Source organism: Phocoena sinus, chromosome 17 (assembly GCF_008692025.1).
Source record: "Phocoena sinus isolate mPhoSin1 chromosome 17, mPhoSin1.pri, whole genome shotgun sequence".
Taxonomy (NCBI): domain Eukaryota; kingdom Metazoa; phylum Chordata; class Mammalia; order Artiodactyla; family Phocoenidae; genus Phocoena; species Phocoena sinus.
In genome coordinates, this window is record NC_045779.1 from 45,730,748 (window position 1) to 45,754,975 (window position 24,228).

General features: G+C 37.7%; 1 protein-coding gene across 2 annotated transcripts in view; it reads right to left on the reverse strand.

Annotated features, from left to right (window-relative positions):
• Positions 1 to 18,714, reverse strand: part of RRM2B (ribonucleotide reductase regulatory TP53 inducible subunit M2B) — a 37,948-nt gene extending 19,234 nt beyond the window's left edge. The window contains exons 1-6 of one of the 2 annotated variants that reach the window (XM_032610427.1): positions 18,444 to 18,714; positions 9,218 to 9,358; positions 5,590 to 5,706; positions 4,713 to 4,846; positions 4,038 to 4,132; positions 1,214 to 1,347 (exon numbers count right to left, since the gene is read on the reverse strand). In XM_032610427.1, the coding sequence (XP_032466318.1) occupies positions 1,214 to 1,347; positions 4,038 to 4,132; positions 4,713 to 4,846; positions 5,590 to 5,706; positions 9,218 to 9,358; positions 18,444 to 18,491 (669 nt within the window). In that variant the 5' untranslated portion in view covers positions 18,492 to 18,714. Of the gene's footprint in view, positions 1 to 1,213; positions 1,348 to 4,037; positions 4,133 to 4,712; positions 4,847 to 5,589; positions 5,707 to 9,217; positions 9,359 to 18,363 lie in introns of both variants that reach the window. The other variant, XM_032610428.1, reaches the window with a different exon arrangement.
• Positions 18,715 to 24,228: the final 5,514 nt, after the last annotated feature.

Consider the following 24,228-nt stretch of genomic DNA (forward strand, 5'->3'; position numbering starts at 1 on the left):
GTCAGAAGGAGAAAAACAAATACTGTATGCTAGCACATATATATGGAATCTAAGAAAAAAAAATGTCATGAAGAATCTAGGGGTAAGACAGGAATAAAGACACAGACCTACCAGAAAACGGACTTGAGGATATGGGGAGGGGGAAGGGTAAGCTGTGACAAAGTGAGAGAGTGGCATGGACATATATACACTACCAAACGTAAAATAGATAGCTAGTGGGAAGCAGCCGCATAGCACAGGGAGATCAGCTAGGTGGTTTGTGACCACCTAGAGGGGTGGGATAGGGAGGAAGGGAGGGAGGGAGACGCAAGACGGAAGAGATATGGGAACATATGTATATGTATAACTGATTCACTTTGTTATAAAGCAGAAACTAACACACCATTGTAAAGCAATTAAACTCCAATAAATATGTTAAAAAAAAAAAAAGAAGTGCAATACATGTTATGGACTCTAAGGTAGGGACAAGTTCAGGTTTCAAAGGAATACATAGAGCAAAGAGTGGTCAGTTTTACCTAATTGGGGTAGGAAAGTTTTAAGTGGCAACTTGTGAGAAGGTAATCAACAGATGAAAACAAAAATGGTAAAAAAGGTGGAAAGAGTGTTGCAGACAGAGGGAGACAAGATTTAGTGACTGACTGGATATAGCAAAGAAAAAAAAAAAGAAGCAATTTAAAATGACTCCCAAATTTCAAATTCGTATGACTGGGTAGAAGGTAGAGGCACTCAATGAGACAGAGAAAACAGGAAGAACACATTTCAGGAGAAAGATGATGAGCTTGATACTAGGTTTGAGATATCTGTGGAGCCTTCCAGGAGAAAACGTCTATCATGCACTTGAATTTATGGGTTTGGAGCTCAGGAAAGAATAACCAGGCTACAGATAAAGTTTTAGTTGTTATGAGCATCTAGGTGGCAGCTGATTCCATGGGAATAAATAAGATCAGCCAGGAGGTCATGTATAGGGAAGGAGAGCGACCGAAGTGGGAACCCAGGAGTACATTGGTACATAAGGATGGGCAGAGATTGAGGAGGAACAGTAAGAGAGGTAGGAAGAAAACACAGAGTCTTAATATCCAAGGAAGAAATGACTTCCTGTTTTATTTTAATTAACAGGATATTTGTGTCACCATAAGTATTTTCAGCAGAAGGAAAGATAAATGAACAGCAGCTATGATTACAAATATAAGTAGAAGAATACTTCATTCCTTACTTCATCTCTGCTGATGAGTTCATTGGAAAAAGTAAGTCCAGGCATAAGTCCTCTTTTCTTTAGCCAGAATATAGCAGCAAAAGATCCCGAGAAGAAAATTCCTTCTACAGCAGCAAAGGCCACCACCCTTTCCCCTGGGAGACAAAAAATAGTTTCACTTTCTGAAATATCATATACTGCAGACATTTTCAAGCTTATATATGTATAATATATACTTTTACATATATTTTTTAATAATAATATCACAACTGTTTTGCCAAGAAATACAATCAACAAGTTAGTGCTGCGGCCAAGTCTTCAGAGGAGGAAGTTTGCCACCTCTGCCTACTAGAGCAGAAAGGTATGTCAACTTCAGGTCTTAGGTCCAACACTGGACTCCTGCAGGTCTTGGAATGTGGACAAAGGAGAGCCTTCCACACGCAAAAAAAGAGGTGATATATCTGTGCACCACACGTGCCTGTGAGTGCAGGTACGTGTTTGTTTGTTTGTTTTCTTTGTTTTTTTTTTTTGCAGGTACGTGTTTGTGAATGCAATATGTACATACATGTATGTTTGAACACTATGCTCTGTTGACCCTTTTGAAAACAAAAATATCTCTTTAGACTAGTGACTTATTTGTTTTAGGATGGAGATTTATCATTAATTTAACATAGATTAGTATATTTTCATCTTGCTATTAATAAGGTAATAGGTATAATTGATTCATTTTTAATTGACATAAATGTGATGCCATGTGAATGTTCATCTATAAGGGAACTAGACTATAATTTTATACAAACTTTGAATAAGAGGAACATTGTCATTTTAACTATTCTACGCATTCACATGAATGCTACAGAATGAAAATCATAACAGAAATAATTATAGAAGGCTATTCTTTTTGGAGAAGATTAAAGGATTATGAGGGGTAAATTTTACAAATTTTCAAGAATAGATGTGAGCTACAAATGTTCCAAAACATTTCTTCTAAAAGCTGTAATGAATTGTAAAGGCCTCATGATTTTAGAGATAGGAAAGTAGGATGCATTTTTAAGATACAGCTAACCTCTATGATGCAATGCAATAAGATTGTGTAACTCATACTTATTTTGATGTTTGAAATGTAATTTCATTACGTATATTAAGGTTGAATCTATATATTTAATGTTTTAAAGTTCTTTAAAGATATTTTAAAAAACTAAGCAGTATATCTCACTTTTTAAAAAAACTAAGCAGATTGTCACAGGATGACTGCCACCCTCCTCTATTTTCTCTATTTCTAGGTTACTTCTTTGGTAGTATCATGAAAGACATGCTTTTTGTGAGCCTGTCCATCATTTTCTATCCACACTAATCTTTTCAGTGCATATTGAACACCCTGACATTTCCCTTTGTTTTTCTCTAAAGCCAATGTTTCTCAAAATGTGCTTCTCAATCCACTTGTGAGAAAATCAGCTGGGTATAAAATGCAGATCACTCTCTGGTGAGAACCAGGAATCGGCAGGATTTTTCCACAAATTCTCCAGATGATTTTATGCACACTGAGAATCACTGCTTTTCTCATTCTTGAAATGAACTGAAAGCAATGCAGACATATATGTTTCTTCCCTGATACACTACATCTTGCCCATATCTTACACTACATCACTGGTTCTCGACGTGTGGTCCAGGGATCCCTGGAGATCCACAGACCCAGGAGGTCTGTGAAGTCAAAACTATTTTCATAGTAATAATAAGACACTTTTATCTTTTTTACCATCATTCTCTCATGAATATACAGTGGTGTTTTCCAAAGGCTACACAACATATTCACAACAATCTGAAAAGTCTGGTAAAATACTTCTCCTTTTTCTAACTACATATCTGAAGGAGGTTGGATTTTCTTTATATACTTCAACCAAAACAACATTCTGCAACAAATTGAATGCAGAAGTAGATATAATCCAGCTATCCTCCGATTAAATCAGACATTAAAGAGATTTGCAAAAATAGAAAACTAGGCCATCCTCATTCCAGTGAGAATGGAATGGCCAAAACTAGACCATTCCAATTTTTTGGGAAAATACAGTGTTTCTTTTCATAAACATACATTATTTATTTCAAAATGCAATGGGTTATTACTGTTAATTTAATATGCATTAATAATTAAATATTTTGAAAGTTTCTTGGCTTTAATTTCTAATATGAAAATAGCAATAGATATAACCAGTCCTCAATAATTTTTAAGAGTGCAAAGGAGTACTTAGACCAAAAATTTTGAGGCCTCTTTCCCCACATGATGAATAAAACCAGAAAGTAAAGACAACCAATTGTGAAATAAATAAGAAAGGTACTTAGAGCTATTTAAATTAAATATCTGAATATTTTAATTAAATGTAATAAATATTTATATTATAAGAAACAATGTTAATCGCTTCCGTAAAAAAATGTTATTGGATCTCAACTCACCCAAAAGGGTGTTTGCGTTTAACTTATCTGTGAAAAATAAGCCTGTTATTGCAAACTGTTTCTTGCCTTAGTTGAGTGCACTAATTTACATATTTGTTCCCTGAAAAGTGTTAAGACTTTGACTTGCTTTATTTTAGGGAAAATAAACATTACTGAAAGCATATAGTCTTGCTCTAATATTCTTGTCAGAGTCTATGTGACTGATTCTTATTTACCTGTAATTATGCGCTGACATTTAACCTTTCAACTTTCAATTTAATAAACAGAATAGATAATAGATTTAGATTATTTTTCACCAGTTTCGAATTAATTCTTAGGAATAGTGATACTACACCATGTAAAATAGCATTGTATAACCCAAGGTTAATTTGATCATATATAAATTAAAGCTACATACCAAAAGTAGATTTTCTATCTGCTATCCATCGCAAGGCCCAATCTGCTTTTTTCTTAACATATGGCATTGTTTCAATTGCATTAAATAAAAATTCCCTGTAAAAACAAAAGATTAATGGCAAAGTTATTCACTTGGTTTTTTTGGGTTTTTTTTTTTGTTTTTATCTTTGGCTGCGCCACACGGCTTGCAGGATCTTAGTTCCCCGACCAGGGATTGAACCCAGGCCCTCAGCAGTGAAAGCACCGAGTCCTAACCACTGGACCACCAGGGAATCTCCAATTTACTTGTTTTTAATCAGACTATATTTGATTCTATGCAATTCTATGGTATGCAACAGACCTGTAGTTTTTCTGTATTTTTGCATGTCCATAAAATATAGAAGTGAAAGTAAAACTCAAATTAGTGCTTTGGATCTGGTCTTATACAAAATTGACTAAATTAGAATATTTAATTTCTAAACAGAACAGTGTGTGAACAGTTTTTTAAGATATACTATCCAAAGATTTACTGGTCCTATACAAGTTTTTTTTAATCTAACACATTATTAAGCAATAGAAAATATTGTACTCCTAAACTTCCATATTTGAATAATCGTTCCCTAATATTTAGTTCCTTAATATTAACATAATCAAGCAATAGGATAAACCTTTGTAAATAAAATCCCAGCAGTAATACCTTTTCTTAGGATCTCTGATGTAAGTGTCTATTAGCAAACTGTACATCTCTGAGTGAACATTTTCGATGAGAATTTGAAAGCCATAGAAACAGCGAGCCTCTGGAACCTGCACCTCCTGACTAAAGCGCTCCACCTAAGAAGATAAGGGAAACAAATATATCCAATTCTATGGGCTCTCATTAAACACTGCAAATCAGAATCTGGACATCAGAATTACCACTTAAAAATCACCTGTCATGCCACAGACAGGTCAGAAAGACCTTATGAATTATTTTAAGCAGTACTACTTAATCCATCAACCCTCCACAATTAGTTGCATACTATATTCTTAAGCAATTAAATAAACTGACCTATTAGGTGGAGATGCTGCCTATAAAGCCAAATAAATTTCAGAACATCTACCAAAAATAATTATTTTGCTTTGTAGAATTGACCTTAAGTAGATCTACTGAAGCCCCTACAAGCTTATAATGAAAATTTGCATCTTCCCATTCTTTTTAATAAGAAAGCATGTCTTCTAACCAACCATAATAGAAGTTTAAAAATGGGAAGCCAGACGCAGTGCTCTATTGCAGAGCTCTGGAAAGATTATTAAGGTGCAGGTTCTCTATTAGGATTACTATCTAAGGGTAAATTCAAACTCATGCTTATGCCTTGTAAGTAGTTTTGATTGGTACAATATGCTTGATTTCATGATATTTTGGGGGGTCAAATAACAGAAATGTATCCTTGCCTCTGACACTTCATCAGAAAAAATTTTTTCAAGAGTTAAGTTCATTTCTAAGACATCATTTTTCAGACTCAGTCTGATTATCTTACCACCATTACTATCATTTAACTGCTGAATGAGAACAAAAGTGGAAACAAAAATCTTACCAAATTTTCATTCACAATTCCGTCACTGGCTGCAAAAAAGGCTAAGATGTGAGAGATAAAATACTTCTCTTCTGATTTAAGCTTGTTCCAGTGAGGGAGATCCTTTGATAAATCAACCTGAAGTAAAAAGATTTTCGAAAGTTTTAACTTAAATTCTTCTCGAAGTATGGAAAACTGACTTCCATTTCAAAGTTAAGGTAGGACATCTCATTGGCAGTAAAATGTGAAAAAGAAAAAAATTTCATCATTCTTGCTATAGACTGAGTATTTGTGTCCCCGCAAAGTCCATATTGAAATCTAATCCTCAATGTGATGATATTTGGAGGTGGAGCCTTTAGGAAGTGATTAGGTCACCCTCATGAATGGCATTAATGCCCTATAAAGAGACCTCAGAGAGCTCCTTTGCCCCTTCTGCCATGTGAGGACATAGCAAGAAGACAGCTGTCTATGCAACAGGAAGCAAGCCTTCACCAGATATCAAATCTGCAGGCACCTTGATCTTAGAATCACCAGCCTCCAAAACTGTGAGAAATAAATTTCTGTTGTTTGCAAGCTATCTACTCTATGATATTATTATAGCAGCTCAAACTAAGAAAGTTACAAAGGAACAGAACAAAATTAAAACATTATGAAGACATCTATCTTCTAGCTAATTGAGAAGCTGGCCAGGATGTCCTTTCAAAATATTAAAATTAACCTATTCTCACCACAAAAAAGAAATGGTAACTATGTGATGGGATACAGGTGTTAGCTTATACTATGGTGGTAATCATTTTGCCATACATAGTGTATCAAAGCAATACGTTGTACACTTTATACCTACACAATGTTATATGTCAACTATATCAATAAAGCTTGGGGGAAAGCCAAAATCTGGAAGCAATTAAGGAAGGGGCAAAATGGGGAGAGAGTAGAAACAGTCAAGAAGGAACTGAGGTGAATAAACTAATGCCTTTCAGCAGCCATTTCTTTAACATATTATACATATTTACCATTGTGTTAGACAGATAACTAGGCACTTGCTAAGCAATTGTAGCTGCTACCTTACTGCTGACTAATCTACTTTTATACCCAGAAGTAATGTCAGGCACATAACAATCTGGGTTTTAAAACAATTTATAGATATGGCTTCCTCTGGAAATAGAAATATTTTGGAAAATGTTTATTAGAACTAGTCCTTGGAATTAATAGAAATGTACTCTAGAGTTTGGTGAAATTTACAATTGTAAAATAGTCTTTAAATGTACCTTGTAGATATCATTTTGTCTCAGGAAGATCTCTTAAGTATGTTTCATAATAACCTCATAAACATTTGAAATATGTAATTGTCTTTTGTCCTTCTTTTATTTATTCTAACAAAGCCCTAATCTCTTTCACCATTTCAAAAAAAGACTAAAGTTTCATCCTTTCAATCATTTATGTTCTTTTCCAAAGTCCTTTTTCTCATTACTTTATTTTTTAAATGTTTACTGAGCACCAACTACATGCCAGACACTGTGCTAAATGTTGGGGATACAATGGAGCAGAGAGGAAATATTTGTATACATCTTTTAAAATATGTAAGCCAAAAATCATGTCCTATTCTATTAAGAGTTCACTCGGGTTTAACTGACATCTTCCTGGTTTTTGTGTATTATACTCCTGATACTAAATTTTAATATTACAATATGCTCTCTCTTAAATATTAAACTTATCTACATTAGTCATTTTCCATTCCTAAAAGGTAAAACTTTTCCCCCAGCTTTATCTCATTTGAATAAACTCTCAATTTTACAATCTAAAGATTGATTACAAACTACTGGTTAACAGAACTGCCTGGGTAGCTTTGAAAAAAAAACCCAAACACCAGAACTTTATCTTCTGAATCAAGGCTTCGATGATCAGGCATATTTAGGAATAAAGCTAAATCACTGATAAAACAATGAAATCTAGAGTTGATTAAACTGTAACTTACATAATTTGTTTAAATGAATAATATGTGGAACTAAAAATGTGTTTGACTTCCCAATTAATTATGTATTTGAATCTTTCTATCAGCTGTCTATAAAACATGTACCAACTTTATATTTTAATTTTTAAAAATTAGTGTTTTTTAAGTCATAGTACTACACATATTACATTTCCTAAAAGATGCAAGAAATTTTTTGATGAATTAAAAAAACCCAGGTATCACAAGTATTTTTTTAACATGATGAATGAAAAAGCCACCTATGTACTCCGTTTGTTCTCTTAACCACATCTCACAAAAAACTTTCTAAAAACCACAGTTAGAGACAGTCAGGTGTGCCTAGCACTATGGCCCAATTTGAAAATGCTGAGTTTGGGTTTGGGTTGGTTTTTTGCTCTACATGCCAACTACAGTATAACAAAGATGTTAATAACGTTAACAAATATAAAATAACAAAGATGGGTAGGTGGGTAAAATCAATGTAAAAGAAGCTTCAAAATTGGCGCCTTCTGATTTCTAGTATAAATCTCCCCCCTTCTGTGCAAAATAATAGCTTACATTTATTTGGTGCTTGCTAAATGCCAAGTAACATTCTACACTTCTAGTTAATCCTAACAACCAGAACTAGGTACTATTAGCCCAATTTACTGATGAGGATACACAGAGAGGTTTCACAGAGCAACTTTGCCAGTGGCACAGCTAGAACGTGGTAGAGCCAGGATTTGTACCTAGGCAGCCTGGTTCCAGAGTCTGCATTCTCAACAGCATATGTAAAGAGTCAATTTCTCAAAAAACAGATAAATAGATCCAAATATATCTAAACAAATAGATATATCTATCTATATAGATAAATATGCACACACAGAGAACAGAGTGCTATACAGGTATCATCCATCGTATTCAAAAATGAAGACAATGATTATTTGCAGACTATGGAGCAACCGCTTGCATGACCAACTACCCTTTTACCAAACCAGCGAGGATCTTCTGATTTGCTGTGTTCAACTCATTTCCTAGGCGGAAATTGCCACACTACAAGAAAACATTCCACAGCTGTCCTGTCGGCACAGCTGTGCCAGGTTTGATGTGGCTGAGGGCAGGGCCAGGCTGGGAGGAGCACCGTGAATTCAGGCCAGCACCTCAGAAGCGAGTGCCCTGCCCAGGCAAACTCCCCATGTGACAGCTCCTTCTGCACCATCAGATGAGCCTCTCATCTGAAAGGAGGGTCTCTAAGGCTTTCACTATTTCATGCTTTAGCTATGGCTGCAATTTTATTTATTCCACTAACCATAAGTAAAGACTAGTCTTATTTGGTCACAGCAAACCAAAACTCTGTTTAAAAATGGAAAATGTTCTGAAATATATTGGAGGTAAAATTCTGGCAGACTGAGATGACATTTTTGCAGCAGAAAACATGTTTATAGACAGTAATCTAAACACAAAACATTGCAGAACCCTGTATTTAGTATTTAGTACTATTTAGTACTAATAGTATTTAGTACTATTTAGTACTTAGTACTATTTAGTACAAATAGTATTTGTATTTCAAACATTATCTTATACAACTGATCTTATTCAATGTACCTTATAATGTAAGTTAAACATTTTTAATGTCCTGCAACAGAAAATGTGAACACTGCACTAGAGAACATGTTTGCTGATGACGGTGCTGCTACTTACCTCTTCTGCTGTCCAGAAGGAGGCCTGTGCCTGTTTATACATTTTCCAAATGTCAGGGTACTGGATTGGAAAGATGACAAATCGGCGAGAACTCTTTCTTAGGAGTGGCTCTTCATTTTCATTGGTATCTGAAGATAACCTCTGTGAAAAATAAAGTACAAGCACCCATTTTATGGAGAGATTTCCTCTTTATTCACATCTAAACACACATCTGGGGAAGTTCGGGATACAGCATCGTTTTGGGAGCCAGTGTCCCCAGCTTGAATCCTTACTGTTATGTGGTAGCTGGTTAATGGTGTTTGCTTAGTTGTGTGGCTATAGGAAGTTCCTTAACTTCTCTGAGCCTTGGTTTCCTCATCAGTAAAATAATACCTACCTTAGAGGTTAATTGTGATGATTAAAAGTGTTTTAAACAGAGGCTGGTGCATAGTAATCTCTCAAAATATTATTGTCATTATTGTTACTTTGAGGATAAGTATAAAATTAGACCCATAAACGTCACAGTGGACAAATTTCTAAAGTTGTAGACAAAATGCCCCTTCAGTGCCTCTCACAGAGACAGAATGCTGGCATGAATAGGCTACTGTTATGAGCTACTTTTTAAATTTTAATGTTTTCTTTTCTAATATTAACTGAAATTATAATACTTATCTGAAAACTCCTTACCAAAAACTTAGTAGCCCTTGTTTGTCTGACCCTTCCCATGTACCAATTGGTTTTTGCTATTTACATGTTAACATTCCTTTACTGCATATGGTCTCACTGGGGCTGTCTGAAAGCTCTATGGGATAAAGTAAGAAACACATACCTAAATACATACTGCTTGGAAAGAGGATGGCACTCTAAAAGGGGACAGTGCCATATATGTGTGTGTGTGTGTGTGTGTATATATATATATATATTTTTTTTTTTTTTAATAATCAGCAAGAGAGCAGAGACCAGTTTTTATATATTGTGTTGTTCCCAGAGTACTGTGTCAAGTGTAACATCAATAAACATTAGCTAAGTAAGTGAATGGGCTGTTAATTTCTCTTTACCTTGTGCTCAGATTACTGGATACCTTTAGATTTTTAAAAATTTAACATAAGACCACAATACATTAGTGAAATAACCTAATAACCACTCAAAGCAAGCCTCCTCTGAGTGCCCTCACATCTCCTCCTCCCCCCACTACACCAAAGGCCTGGATTAGGTGCCTAATATAGCACGTAGCTCACTGCAATTTAATTCCCTGTTACTTCTCTACAGTCTCTTCTAGACCATGCTTCTTAACAGCAAAAACCAACTTTACACTTGTGGAATCCCTAGAGCCTAGCATAGTACCTGGCACTTACTCAATATTCATTCCACAAATATTTAAGCAAATTTTAAAAACGGAAGTGGTCAAGTTTTTTGTTTGTTTGTGTTGCCATCGAGGGCTCTGCAATCTCAAAAAAGCTGTAAGATCCTGACACTGCAGTTCCAGGCTCTAGAACAGGAGATACACATAAGACCATGTCCTCTGGGTCCGGTATTGAGGCTGCTTTTGAACTGTCACCACACAGATGCTTTATATACCTTATTCTGCTTAATCTGTACAAGTCAGTCAAATAGTAACAGTATTCCCATTTTACAGATGGGACAACTAGGTCTTGAAGTACATAAATAACATACCCAGGATCCCACAAGTGGTAAGTGGCAGAAATAAGATTAGAACTGAGATAGGTCTGAACTCAAAGCCTTGCCTTAAACTACATCCATACATATGTATGGATGGCAGCTAGTAGGGCCACCTACATCTAAAAACCAGAATTCAAAACAGTGAGATAACTAAAGTTAAAAAGAGTAAACACTACAATTAACCCTTGAACAACACAGGTTTGAATTGCACAGGTCCACTTACATGTGAATATTTTCCCATAAAAACTACAATACTATTCCATCCACAGTTGGTTGACAATCAGTGGGTGCAGAACCATGGATACAGAGTGCCAACTGAAAAGTTATATGTGGATTTTCAACTGCACCAAGGGTCAGTGCCCCTAACCCCCAGGTTATTCAAGGGCCAACTGTAATATCTCCTACTAAGCACAATTAATTTAACAAATGGTACTGATGTAACCAGTGAAATGACAGGAGGAGGAAATCACCAAATTTGATTTTAGGAAAAAGCAAGAAAATAAAAATGATTTCATTATAAATAAAGTTGAAAGAACCAAAGCGATCCTTTGGTTCTTACCAGCCAAACTGACAAGGCTTAAAGCAGTGATTTTTAACTGGTGCAAGCTTCAATAATCTCAGAGTAAAACTTTCTCAAAATGCATTCGCCTTCTCCTTTACCAGGTTAAAATCACTACGTATAATGAGATCATTGAAGTGTGCTGTTGATGAGGATGTATTTCACAGGTGAATGATAAGACAGTAAAGATAAGATTGAAAATCAACACTTTGGAAATTGCCGCCTCTACGGCAGAATGTGAAGTGAACCAAATGACCATATTTCACTCTACACTGTTCATTAAAGTACAAAATTGTGTTCACTTACAATAAGCACAAAGTATTATTCATGTCTTTAGGCAAGTCATTTAATCTGATCATCATCACTTGTTTAGGAGGGTTGTTAAGAAAAGAAGCTGAATTAGGAGATACTGCCACGTAAAGAGAGGGGCTTTCACGAACATAGACTTTTGAACTGGGTTAGAGATGACATATTGCTTATTTTCCTGAAGCTAAGAAAAATCCACACACATTTTAAAACAATGTCAGGAGAACCACATATCCCAAAGTTCTAGGCTCTGCAGGGTATGCTCTGTGGATGTGGGCTAAGAACCCATATTTTAGAAGAAAAAACAATATGAAAAAAGGCATGATGGCATATGACATTTTTAAGAATTGGAAGTAACTTTCTATATCTGGACTTTATGGTATGTGGAGGACGACAGAAGAAGATAAACCAGAAAGGCAGAAAACACTTCACAATGACTTTTCCAAGTGTGCTCTTAAGAACTATGTGGTCCCTCTAGTGTCACAAACATTAGATTTAAAATTTCACTCTAAAATGTGTTTTTACAAGGACCTACTGTATAGCATAGGGAACTATACTCAATCTCTTGTAATAACCTATAATGGAAAAGAATCTGAAAAAGAATACATATACATGTATAACTGAATCACTTTGTTGTACACTGTAAACTAACACATTGTAAATTAACTATACTTCAATTAAAAAATAATGTTTTTAATCATTTAAAACAGTAATGAAAGTAACTGACAGAAATGTTTTATACCATACAGAAAGGTAGCCACTAATGCATGGACTTGTGTTTCCAGGTTGTCCTTTTTTTTTTTTTTTTGGATGAACTCAGATGAAAGTTTCTCTAGCTATCTCTGCTTAACTGAAGAATAACACGAGATTAAAGACAGGCAGTTAAAAACAACAACAAAAACCCTGTAAACATTTGTCTCTATTTTTCAGGCATGACCCAAGATTTTTTTTTCAAAACCAACCAAAAAGGAAAAAAACAATAATGCTAATAGTAACAATAACATAATAGTAGCTCTCTTGTTCGAAGTTAAGAACTGTTAATTGAAAACTGGTTAAATTAAGGAATCACAAGAAAAGTATATATGCCTTAAACTATTTGATTTCACTTAAAACATTTACATTTATTTGCTAATCTTCTGCTATAAGGCCAAAACGTTGTCGTTGTCACACTGATTGGAGTCCCAAGACTTTCTGACATTAAGACAGCACAATGCAACACCTATACTTTCTAGTTTTAACACACTTAGGGTAGCACAATCTCAGTGCAAAATCCTTATCTCTTTTATGATTCTCCCCAATCTTTTTATACTTGTTTGCTTACATCTAATTCTACAGAATTTGTTAACAATTCATGTTTATTGAATTTTCCAAAGCTCTCAGTTTAAGTTTTCATAGAAAAAACTTTCTTTTCATACTCACATATTACTAGCTTCCACATATTTAATTAAATTACAGTCACTACAGGACTTGCCTGGTGGTCCAGTGGTTAAGAATCCACCTTCCACTGCAAGGGACACTGGTTCGATACCTGGTCGGGGAAGTAAGATCCCACATGCTACGGGGCAACTAAGCCCACGCACCACAACTACTGAGCCCGCATCCAGCAAACTACAGAGCCCAAGCACTGCAACTAGAGAGAAGCCTGCATGCCACAACGAAGAGCCCACGCACCAAAACAAAAGATCCTGTGTTCCACAACTAAGATCAGACGCAGCCAAAAATAAAATAAATAAATAAATATAAAAATTCAAAAATGAATAAATTAATTAGTCATTACAAAACAAGTACTACTGGTATAAACAGCACTGGAAATAGAGACAGCTGATCCTGGTGGCAACAGAAGTACGTGAGTGCATCAGACAGCAGCATACTAGCCATATGCATTTTGAATGCTACGGGTATCCACATATTTTACAGGGTTGATAAATCCACAGAATTGGCCAGTAGTGAATTAAGAGAACTTCTGAAAAATACGTGAGGTAATTCTTTACTAAGTTTGATATAAATCTTCAACTATCATCTATACACCAACTTAAAGTGATGGGTTCATCAAAACAGACTTATTATTCCATTGATTTTATAAGTAATTATAAAATAATATATAAAATATATTATATGTAATATATATGTTATATATATTAACTTAATTAACTTATTATTATATTATACAAGCTATATATATTACTTAACTTATTATTATATATAATAATATATATGTTATATTATTACTTTATACTTATTTTATACTTATTATTATATATTATATATGTTATATATAAGTTATACATATTAATATATAATAATATAATATATAATTAATTACATTAATTATATATAACAATTAATAATCAATATATTAATTGTAATATTATATTAATAATTAATATAATTAATTATATATTATTAATTAATTCAATTATATATTAATATAATTATAATATAATAATATATATTATTATAACTTACAAGTTTTATTATATTAACTTATTATATTATATAAGTTATATATATTAACTTAATTAACTTATTATATATAATATATATGTTATGTATATTAACTTAAAAAATTATACTAATAAAATAGACAAAAGTCAATTTTATCAATTAGTGTTGTACTTATGATTTTTTTTGGAAAATTGGCCCAGGTTTTAAACCATGCAAGGGCCTTGAATGTAAATATATATGAATTTTGCCATAGCTATTTTCCTATCGCCATTTGATACAACTATTTTGACAATTTCTTTTTTACTCAGTGTCATCATTTTGACAAAAAGAAGCAAACAAAACATTTTTTAACTTTCAGCTGTTAAAATATGTACTCCATCTCCAAGCTTTATCTGAGGTTAAGGGGGATGTGCCTATTTTTTGCATTTTAAATGGATATTAAGATGTTGATTTTTTGGAAACTGTTGGAGCAGGTCAAAGTGGTCTGCTTTGGTATATAACACTTTGGCATCTGGCTTTAGCATGCAGTCTACTGGGAGCCATTGAAAGTTTTTAATCAGGTAAGGAACAGAATCAGATTTGTTTTATAATCACTTTTGGAGAAATGTGGCTAGATTAGAAGAGAAATTGGAGGTGGAGATAACAATGAAAAGATTATTGCACTATCCATCTCTTGCCTGAACGAGGATATCAGCTCCAGAAACACAAAAGACTGATTTAAGGGCTATTCAAAAGTAGATTTAATAATTCCTGCTAAAATTTGGATTCTGGACAACAGGATAAGGAAGAGTTGAAGATGCCCTTGAGGTTTCCAGCTCCAACAACTGGATGATCAAAATGAGAAATAAGAGACTCAGAAAGTGCTCAGCACCTGGAGAATAACTGAATCAGACAAAAACTCTTACTTCTCACATTAGATGTTTAACAAAAGCTTAATTTGAATTAACTCCCCTCACCAACCCAAGCCATAACAAGTTACAAACACAAAAGCCTTTTAAAAATCACTTTGGTCGGGCTTCCCTGGTGGCGCCGTGTCCGCTGCCGATGCAGGGGAAACGGGTTCGTGCCCCGGGCCGGGAAGATCCCACATGCCGCGGAGCGGCTAGGCCCGTGAGCCATGGCCGCTGGGCCTGCGCGTCCGGAGCCTGTGCTCCGCAACGGGAGCGGCCACAACAGTGAGAGGCCCGCGTACCGCAAAAAAAAAAAAAAAAAAAATCACTTTGGTCAATAAAAAAGATAATAGGCTCAGTTTCAAGATATCCAGAAGGCAGCTGAAAATATAACACTATGGTAGTAGGCAGAGGCACTACCTCCCTCCTTCCTAATGGAGTGGAGATCCTATGAGTAGTCGCCAAGAGGATGGATGTGATTATTCAGGGAGAACATATAGAGCAGCAGCAGCACAGCTGAGAATGCAGACTATCTCTCTTCACAGAAAAAGGGCAGATGGAAGAAGAGCCAGCTGGGATTAAAATTGGCTGAAATGGATGTAAAGCAAAGGTAGAAGTGACCTGACTTGGCTAAAGCAAGGATCAACAGATGAGACAGAAAGGATCTACACTGTGGATTTCAATTGGGCTAAGATGTTTGGAGTTTTCTGCGCCAAAGATTTTCAAATATCTGGGGGGCTGGGAGGCTCAGACTTCAACTCTCCTCACAGGCATTCATTGTGGAGCACAGTTTAAAATCATTCCTGGGAATTCCCTGGCGGTCAGTGGTTAAGACTTTCACTGCTGAGGGCTCGGGTTCGATCCCTGGTTGGGGAATTAAGATCCCACAAGCCCCGCGGCACGGCCAAAAAAAAAAATCATTCCTATGGAGAGTCATGGAGAGTTTCTGGGTAGGAATTAACATGAATTAGGATGCCATGAGAAAGATAAATTGGACATCCCTGTGTAGGTTAAATTAGAAAAGAAAAAACATAGATTTTGGTAGCAACTATAGTGTCGATTTCAGAGGTAGAAATGACAGCCTGAATTAAGATGTGGCAGTTAGCGTGAAAAAGCTGCTTGAACAGGACTTTGCTGGAGCTGGGCAGGTTTTGGTGGGAACTGAGACCCTTTTAGGAGTATTTATTTGAGGGGAGTGACGCGGAGGCACAGGTTTAATGATGGATTAATTTGGCAGTGGTAAACAGGATTGGACAGCAGGTAAGACCGGAAGTAGACAACTAAATTTGTTGTAACTGCATAAGTGTTAAGTGAGAATGTGAAATAGCTTCTCATCGTCATTCCTTGGCAACATTCCACCGTCTTTTTCAGAATGGTGCTTCCTGTTTCTGGTCACCTGGTCCCAAGAGTTACTAGGACATGCTAGGGCACCCATCTAGATCAAGATTCCCCAGCTAGCACTCACCCTGCTCTGATCTAGGCTGGCATTCTACACAGCCCCTTCCTCCTACCCACCTCCAATTTCACCACTTTCATTTGCTTGCCTTCACCTCTCTCCTATTCTTCAGGTGAGGTAGAATATTTGGATGCTGTCAGAGCCATACACTATTTGTAGGTGTTTCCATTTTCCTATTCCCACCAAATCTAATAAAACAGATGGAATACTGGCCTAGGAATGAGAACTTGGTTTTAAACCTAGCTCTGCTACTAATTTGTGTGGTCCTGGGCATATCATTTCATCTTTTCTGGCCTAAACTTTCTTACCTTGAAAATAGGGACTATCAATTAGATTAATGATAGTTAATTTTGAGAAACTATAAAAACTTTGAACCCCCTTTCTCAGGAGATTCACAGCTGCACATACAAAATCTACAAACTTCAGGAGAGTCATAAACCCCCTTCAAGGTATAAACTCTTCAAGGCAGTGTTCTTAAAATATGTGTACCAGGATCACCTGAAGTGCTTGTTAAAAATGCAGTCCCAGACCCATCCCAAGAGATTTTGATTCACTACATCTGGGGCATAGGCCCAGTAATTTACATTTTTTTACAAATGTTTTCCAGGTGATTCTGCTGCAGGTGGCCCATGCTGCACCAATATATCTAGAGAAAAAAAGTACTTAAGGCACCCTTGCATTTCGAGTTAAAAACTGTGGAAGAGGTACTCACTAAAATTATTTCTAGATCTAAAGTACTGCCTCTGTCTTTGTGGGTCTGTATCAAGATAGGGATAATAAATAAAAATTAACTTCCAGGTCTTAAATCTCAATAAGTGTTGGTACTACTAGCACAAACAAAAATATCTGAGTTGTCCCATTACAGTGGGGAAATTGATACTAAATATATTTGTTTCAAGAGGAGAAGAAAAAGTTTGAGGGCTATTTACAATTTGTAAACTAGCTATTAAATGTTTACAAAGTCAAAATAAAATAAAATAAAATAAAATCCCAAATCTGGAATCTACAACTTTCTGAAGAAATGTAGGGCCAAGCAAGTGTCTCTGTGAACTGAAACTCTATTAAAATAATCAGATACCACACACAGCAACAGGTTTAGAAGTATTTACAGAATAACAGGGTATGAAAATTATAGTGCAAAAATTTGAACTACCCTACAACCCTACAATCTAATGAATCCCAGCTTATTTACAGTTGCTATGTACCTCTACTAATATAGAAGCAGAGAAGATGAACACGTTAACTAAGGTTTTTATTAAGCACCCACAACTTCTGTGGCACTTTGCATAAAGCATTTTACTTAATTCTCTGTGAAGGAAGTATCATTTCCACCATATAAACGAAGATAGTGATACCCAAAGATTCACAGCTAGTTTAGCCGGGTCTGAGAAAACTGGCCTCCTAACCTGATCATTTCATTGTTATGAGGATTTCCCGACGCCATTCTACCTATCATCTCCACCCCATCCACCTGTGTCAATTTCCACAGGCATCCTTCCAAGTCCTTTTACCGATCCCAGAGATGGCATGCATTTCTCCAGCAGAGCCACCAGTCCTCGGCCCTTGCCTCAATTTCCCCGGCTAGGGCTCCAGAACAGGGAAGGATGGGAGGGGGGTGCGCTTTGCCCCGGTCTGAAGTCTCAGAGCGTCGCCTTTGGGTAGCCCCGGAACAGAGCAGTGGAGCAGAAACCCGGCTCGCTCCTCACCCCTCCCCGGGGACTGCCTCCCGGGCGCTCGAAAAGACGAAACCCGTCTGCAGCGAGGACTCGAAGCCGGACCTACACCAGGTTTCAGAAGGCAATGAATAAAATTTCTCACAGCGCTCCCGCACCTTGCAGGTCCCCGCCGCAACCCGCAATCTAGAGGCCAGTCGTGACTGGGGGCGGGAGAGGAAGCAGCAGCAATGTTTACCTCCTCCTGCTGGGGCCTGGACGCTTCCGGCCTTTCCGCGTCTCCCATCGCGCAGACTCCGCCAGAGCTAAGAGAGCAGAGGGAACCAAGTGCCTCAGGCCACCTCCACCTGGGACAGAACCAAGTAGCCGGCGGGTCCTCTGAGTCGGCCCCGACCCCTCCTACTCCTGCCGGCCCCGCCCCGCTCCACTCTGTCGACCTCACTTTCTCGCCTGCCCATTGAAGGACCGTCCCAGCTCCGGCCTGGCCCCGCCTCCCCGGCCTCAGGGACCCGCCTGCTCCGGCCGGCCCCGCCCCACTCCGCGGCGCCGGCCCCACCTCCCCACTGTTTAATGAGGGTCCCTCCCTGCGCCTGCCGGCCCCGCCTCTCCCGCCTCCGGGCCCCGCCCCGCTGCGCCGGCCCCATCTCTCGCCTGCCCAGCGAGGTCTCTCTCTGTGCCTGCTGGCCCCGCCTCCCACGTCTCCAGGCCCTGCCTCCTCCGGCAGCCCACGCCCCCACGCCGGCCCCGCCCCCCGCTCGCTCCCTGAGGAACTCTCCCACAGGCACCCCCCTCGGCACGCCCCCCAGTCTGTGGCCTGAGGGGTTCGGCTTTCGGCCCCTTCCGCGAGGCTGTCCTCTAGTCGCGCGGTCCAGGAGGTGCCCGGACCTGCCAGGTCATCTCTCTTGGTCGAGACTCTCCAGCTAGCTCTCGCCTTGCCTCAGGAACACGGTGTGTCGCGCTAACTCGGCCTGAGAGACCGCCAGGTAGCGGTCGGACCACACACAGGAGGAGCTAAAGAGGAGAGAGCGCTCTTCGCGTGTGGAGCGGTAGTGAGGAGAAGCCATGCTCTCGGTGAGAAAAGAGGACCGCACCGTTACACCACTGGTGAAGAGAGAAGGCTGCCCTGCTTTGTCCTGAAGCGACCGAGAAGAGGTCGGCGGAAGGTGTGCGGGAACGGGTCGGTGGGGCGTCGGGGTGAGGAGGGGGGCGAATGATGGAAGGCGGGGATGGGGTTTGAAGGCTCTGTGGAACTGGTTCAGCAAACTAAGCTTGTAGTGATACTTGCGCTTAGCAAGTGACGGGCGCCGTACCGCCTTGTGAACCGAGCCGCGGGGTCCCGCGACGCCCCTGTGCCGTAGACAGCGATGCCCCTCCGCTTACGGACCAGGAACTCGGGCTTGGGATAAACCCCTGAGGTTACCCAGCCCGAAGGCAGTAGGCTTCCAGGCTCCCTGCGAAACGCTCTTTTCAAGGCCGAAAGTCAGAGTGTGGAGGGGGTACAGACTCCGGGGCTGCCGATGGCCCCGCCTCTCAGAGGAGCTATCTAAATATAACTGCCCACAGAAAGAAAATATAGTTGGGTCCAAAAACTAGGAATGAGGTGGAAGAGAGATTTCCTTAAGTATTTTGAAGCTGGAATATTGAGGGAACCTTGTCATGCCTTGAACAACATGCACCTGTTCTGTGATTAGCTGATGAGGGAAGTGTGGTTAAAACAGGGTAGAAGATTAAGCTTTGAAAACGATGAAAGTTCCTTCTCAAACCTGTCCTAGAGTTGGGGGATGAGAGATAGCCTTTCTTACTTAGGCAACTGCTAGGGGCCAAGTGCTGAGTAAAAACTTTTACAAATAGTAACTTTAAATAATAGTTAAATAAGTACTGTGAGGAAACTGAGTCTTAAGTTAGATAATTCATCGTAGGCCATGTGGCAAATAAACTAAGAGCAAGGATTCTACCATTTAAAGTCATCAAACAGTATGCTATATGTCAGGCATCATATTCGTATTGAAGATGCAAAAGTGAATGAGACTAGTGGAAAAGAACGTGGATCCTGGAGCCGTATCATCCTGGGCCTGAATTCTAGCTCCCTTTTTTATTAGCTGTGCTACTTTGGACAAGTTACTTCGCTTCTCTGAGACTCAGTTTCCTCAATTCCTTCCTCATAAGATTGTTGTGTGGATTTACTAATATATTACTTGTAAAGCACCTATTGGGGTGGAAAATTACAGTGATAGTTTTCAAGTACACTAGTAGTCAGGCCATCCTAGAGGTCATGGAACAGGAAGGCTCAATTGAGTCACTCGAATCACATGTTTTATTAAATTAATTGAAAACATACATTAAGGGGAAAGAGATGGAGTAGCTAACCTATTTAAGATGGGATGTGGGGAGGGGAGGGAGTGGAAGGACCATACTATTCAAATGTTAATCAGTATTCATATATCCTGTCTTTGTTGCATCAGCCTTCCTGGCTGGTGGTATAGTTACAAAGGCCAGAGTTGAGGATGAGCATGGGGTTCTCAGCAGTGGAGCCAACATACACTTGCTCTTTCGGAGGGATGCAGGAGCAAGTAGGCCTGGTCACAGCTGTAACTTGCCTAAATTAGCCTGCTGAGCAGCAATGAGTTTTATCTGTGTTTCTTGGGAAAAGCTTATGTGAGGCCAGAATAGATGTCACCAATTAGTGGTTGATTTAGCGGTAACATAGTTAGTTGTCAATCTGGAAGTGACATGATCCTTAAAGTATGAATGTTTAAGAATTACTTGGTCCTTGCAGCCCTTTCTATCTGTGACACTCTCATTTGTTCCATTATTTTTGTCTATGTTCAACACATTTATGTTCTGTTTATTCTATCTTTAACATGCCTCACAGGTTAATAACTTGTTTACTATTTATACTTAACATGTCTTATGAATCTCCTTATGTCTTGCAAGCTATTTGCTCCCATACTTAGTTTCTTTCCATTTTTATATTAGAATTGAATAATCTTAATACAGCAGAAACACATTTCAGTGCTTATTATATTGCCTGAAGCGTAGTAGGCAGTATGTATTAGTTTCCCTCAAGATGTTTAAAGTTAACAGGAAGAGCAAATGTAAAATATTATATGTGCAACTGAAAGATCTCTGGGAGTAGGAGGATTCTACATCTTCATAGATTCTGTGGCATATTATATTTTCCTAATATATTTGAAACATTTCTCATCCCAAACACTGTTCCCATCAAAAGGTGGAGTCTTTTTTTTTTTGTTTAATAAATTTATTTATTTATTTTTGGCTGTGTTGGGTTTTCGTTTCTGTGCGCAGGCTTTCTCTAGTTGCGGCGAGCGGGGGCTACTCTTCATCGCGGTGCGCGGGCTTCTCATTGTAGTGGCTTCACTTGTTGCGGAGCACAGGCTCTAGACGCGCAGGCTCAGTAGTTGTGCCTCACGAGCGTGGTTGCTCCGCGGCATGTGGGATCTTCCCAGACCAGGGCTCGAACCCGTGTCCCCTACATTGGCAGGCAGATTCTTAACCACTGTGCCGCCAGGGAAGCCCAAAAGGTGGAGTCTTATTCCCCTTCTGCTGTGTTCTGAACATTTGTGTCCCCCAAAATTCTTAAGTTGAAAACCTAGTGCCCAAGGTGATATTTAGGAGGTGAGACCTTTGAAAGGTGATTAGGTATTGAGAGTAGAGCCTTCATGAATGAGATTAGTGCCCTTATATTGGATTGTTTGTTTTTCACTACTGAGTTTGTATGGGTTCTTTATATGTATTTTGGATATTAACCCCTTACCAGGTGTATGATTTGCAAATATTTTCTCCCGTTCAGTAAGTTGCCTTTCCATTTTGTTGATGGATTTCTTTGCTATGCAGAAATTTTTTAGTTTGATATAGTCCCACTTGTTTATTTTTGCTCTTGTCTTTGCTCTTGGTGTGAAATCTAAAAAGTTATTGTCAAGACCGATGTTAAAGAGCTTACTGCCTCTGTTTTTTATGATTTGAAATATATTTCAAAACTCAATATATTTTGAGTTAATTTTTGTATATGATGTAAGATAGTGGTCCAGTTTCATTCTTTTGCATGTCGCTGTCCAGTTTTCCCAACACCGTGTATTGAAGTGACTGTTGTTTCTTCATTAAATATTCTTGGCTCCTTTGTCAAATTAATTGATGAAATATGTGTGGGTTTATCTCTGGGCTCTCTATTCTGTTTCATTGATATGTGTGTCTGTTTTTATGCCATACTACAATGTTCTGATTATAATAGTTTTGTAATGTAGTTTGAAATCAGGGAGCATGATACCTCCAGCTTCGTTGTTCTTTCTCAAGATTGCTTTGGCTATTTGGGGTGTTTTGTGGTTTCACATAAATTTAGGATTGTTTATTTTATTTCTTTGAAAAATGCCATTGGAATTTTGATAGGAATTACATTGAATCTGTAGATTGCTTTGGGTAGTATGGACATTTTAACAATATTAATTTTTCCAGTTCATGAGCATGGAATATCTTTCCATTTATTTGTGTTCTCTTCACTTACTTTCATTAATGTCTTACAGTTTTTAGTGTTCAGGTTTTTACCTCCTTGGTTAAATTTATTTCTAGATATTTTTCTTTTTGATGCAATTGTAAATGAGATTGTTTTCTTAATTTCTGTTTCTGATAGTTCATTGTTAGTGTATAGAAACACAGATTTTTGTATACTAACTTTGTATCCTGCAAATTTACTGAACTCATTTACTCTAAGGTTTTTTGGTGGAGTCTTTTGGATTTTCTATATATAATATCATCTGTAAATGGTGACAGTTTTACTTCTTCCTTTCCAATTTGAATGCCTTTTATTTCTTTTTTATTGTCTAATTGCTCTTGCTAGGCATTTCAGTATTATGTTGAATAAGAGTGGTGAGAATGGGTATCCTTGTCTTGTTCCTGATCTTAGACAGAAAGCTTTCAGCTTTTCACTGCTGAGTATGATGTTAGCTGTGGGCTTGTCATATATGGCCTTGGTTATGTTGAGGTACATTCCCTCTATACCCATTTTGTTGAGAGTTTTTATCATAAATGGATGTTGAATTTTGTTGAATGCTTTTCCTGGATCTATTGAGATGATTATGTGATTTTTATACTTCATTTTGTTAATGTGATATAATCACATTGATTTGCAGATGTTGAGCCGTTCTTGCGTCCCTGGAATTGATCCCACTTGATCATGGTGTGTGATCCTTTTAATATATTGTTGAATTTGGTTTGCTTATATTTTGTTGTGGATTTTTGCATCTATGTTTATCAGTGATATTGGCCTGTAATTTTCTTTTCTTGTGGCATACTTGCCTGGTTTTGGTATCAAGATAATGCTGGCCTCATTAAATGATTTTGGAAGCATTCCCTCCTCTTCTATTTTTGGAAGACTTTGAGAAGTGTTGGTATTAATTCTTCTTTGAATGTTGGGTAGAATTCACCAGTGAAGGCATCTGGTACTGGACTTTTGTTTGTTGAGAGGTTTTTGATTACTGATTCAATTGCCTTACTAGTAATTGGAAATAGATTTTCTATTTCTTCATGATTCAGTCTTGGTAGGTTGTATGTTTCTACATTTATACATTTCTTATAGATTGTCAAATTTGTTGGCATATAATTGTTCATAGCAGTCTCTTATGATCCTTTATACTTCTCAAGTATTAGTTATATGTCTCCTCTTTCATTTGAGTTTGAATCCTCTCTTTTTTTTTCTTGGTGAGCCTAGCTAAAAGTTTGTCAATTTTGTTTATCTTTTAAGAGAACCAGCTGTTAGTTCCATTGATCTTTTCTCTTGCCTTTTTAGTCTCTGTTTCATTTATTTTCTCTCTGATCTTTGTTATTTCCTTCCTTCAACTAATTTTGGGCATCATTTGTTCCTCTTTTTCTAGTTCCTTGAGGTATAAAGTTAGGTTATTTGAGATTTTTCTTGTGCCTTGATGTAGGCATTTATTGCTATGAACTTCCCTCTTAAAACTGCTTTTGTTGCATCCCATAAGTTTTGGTATTTCCATTTTCATTTGTCTCAA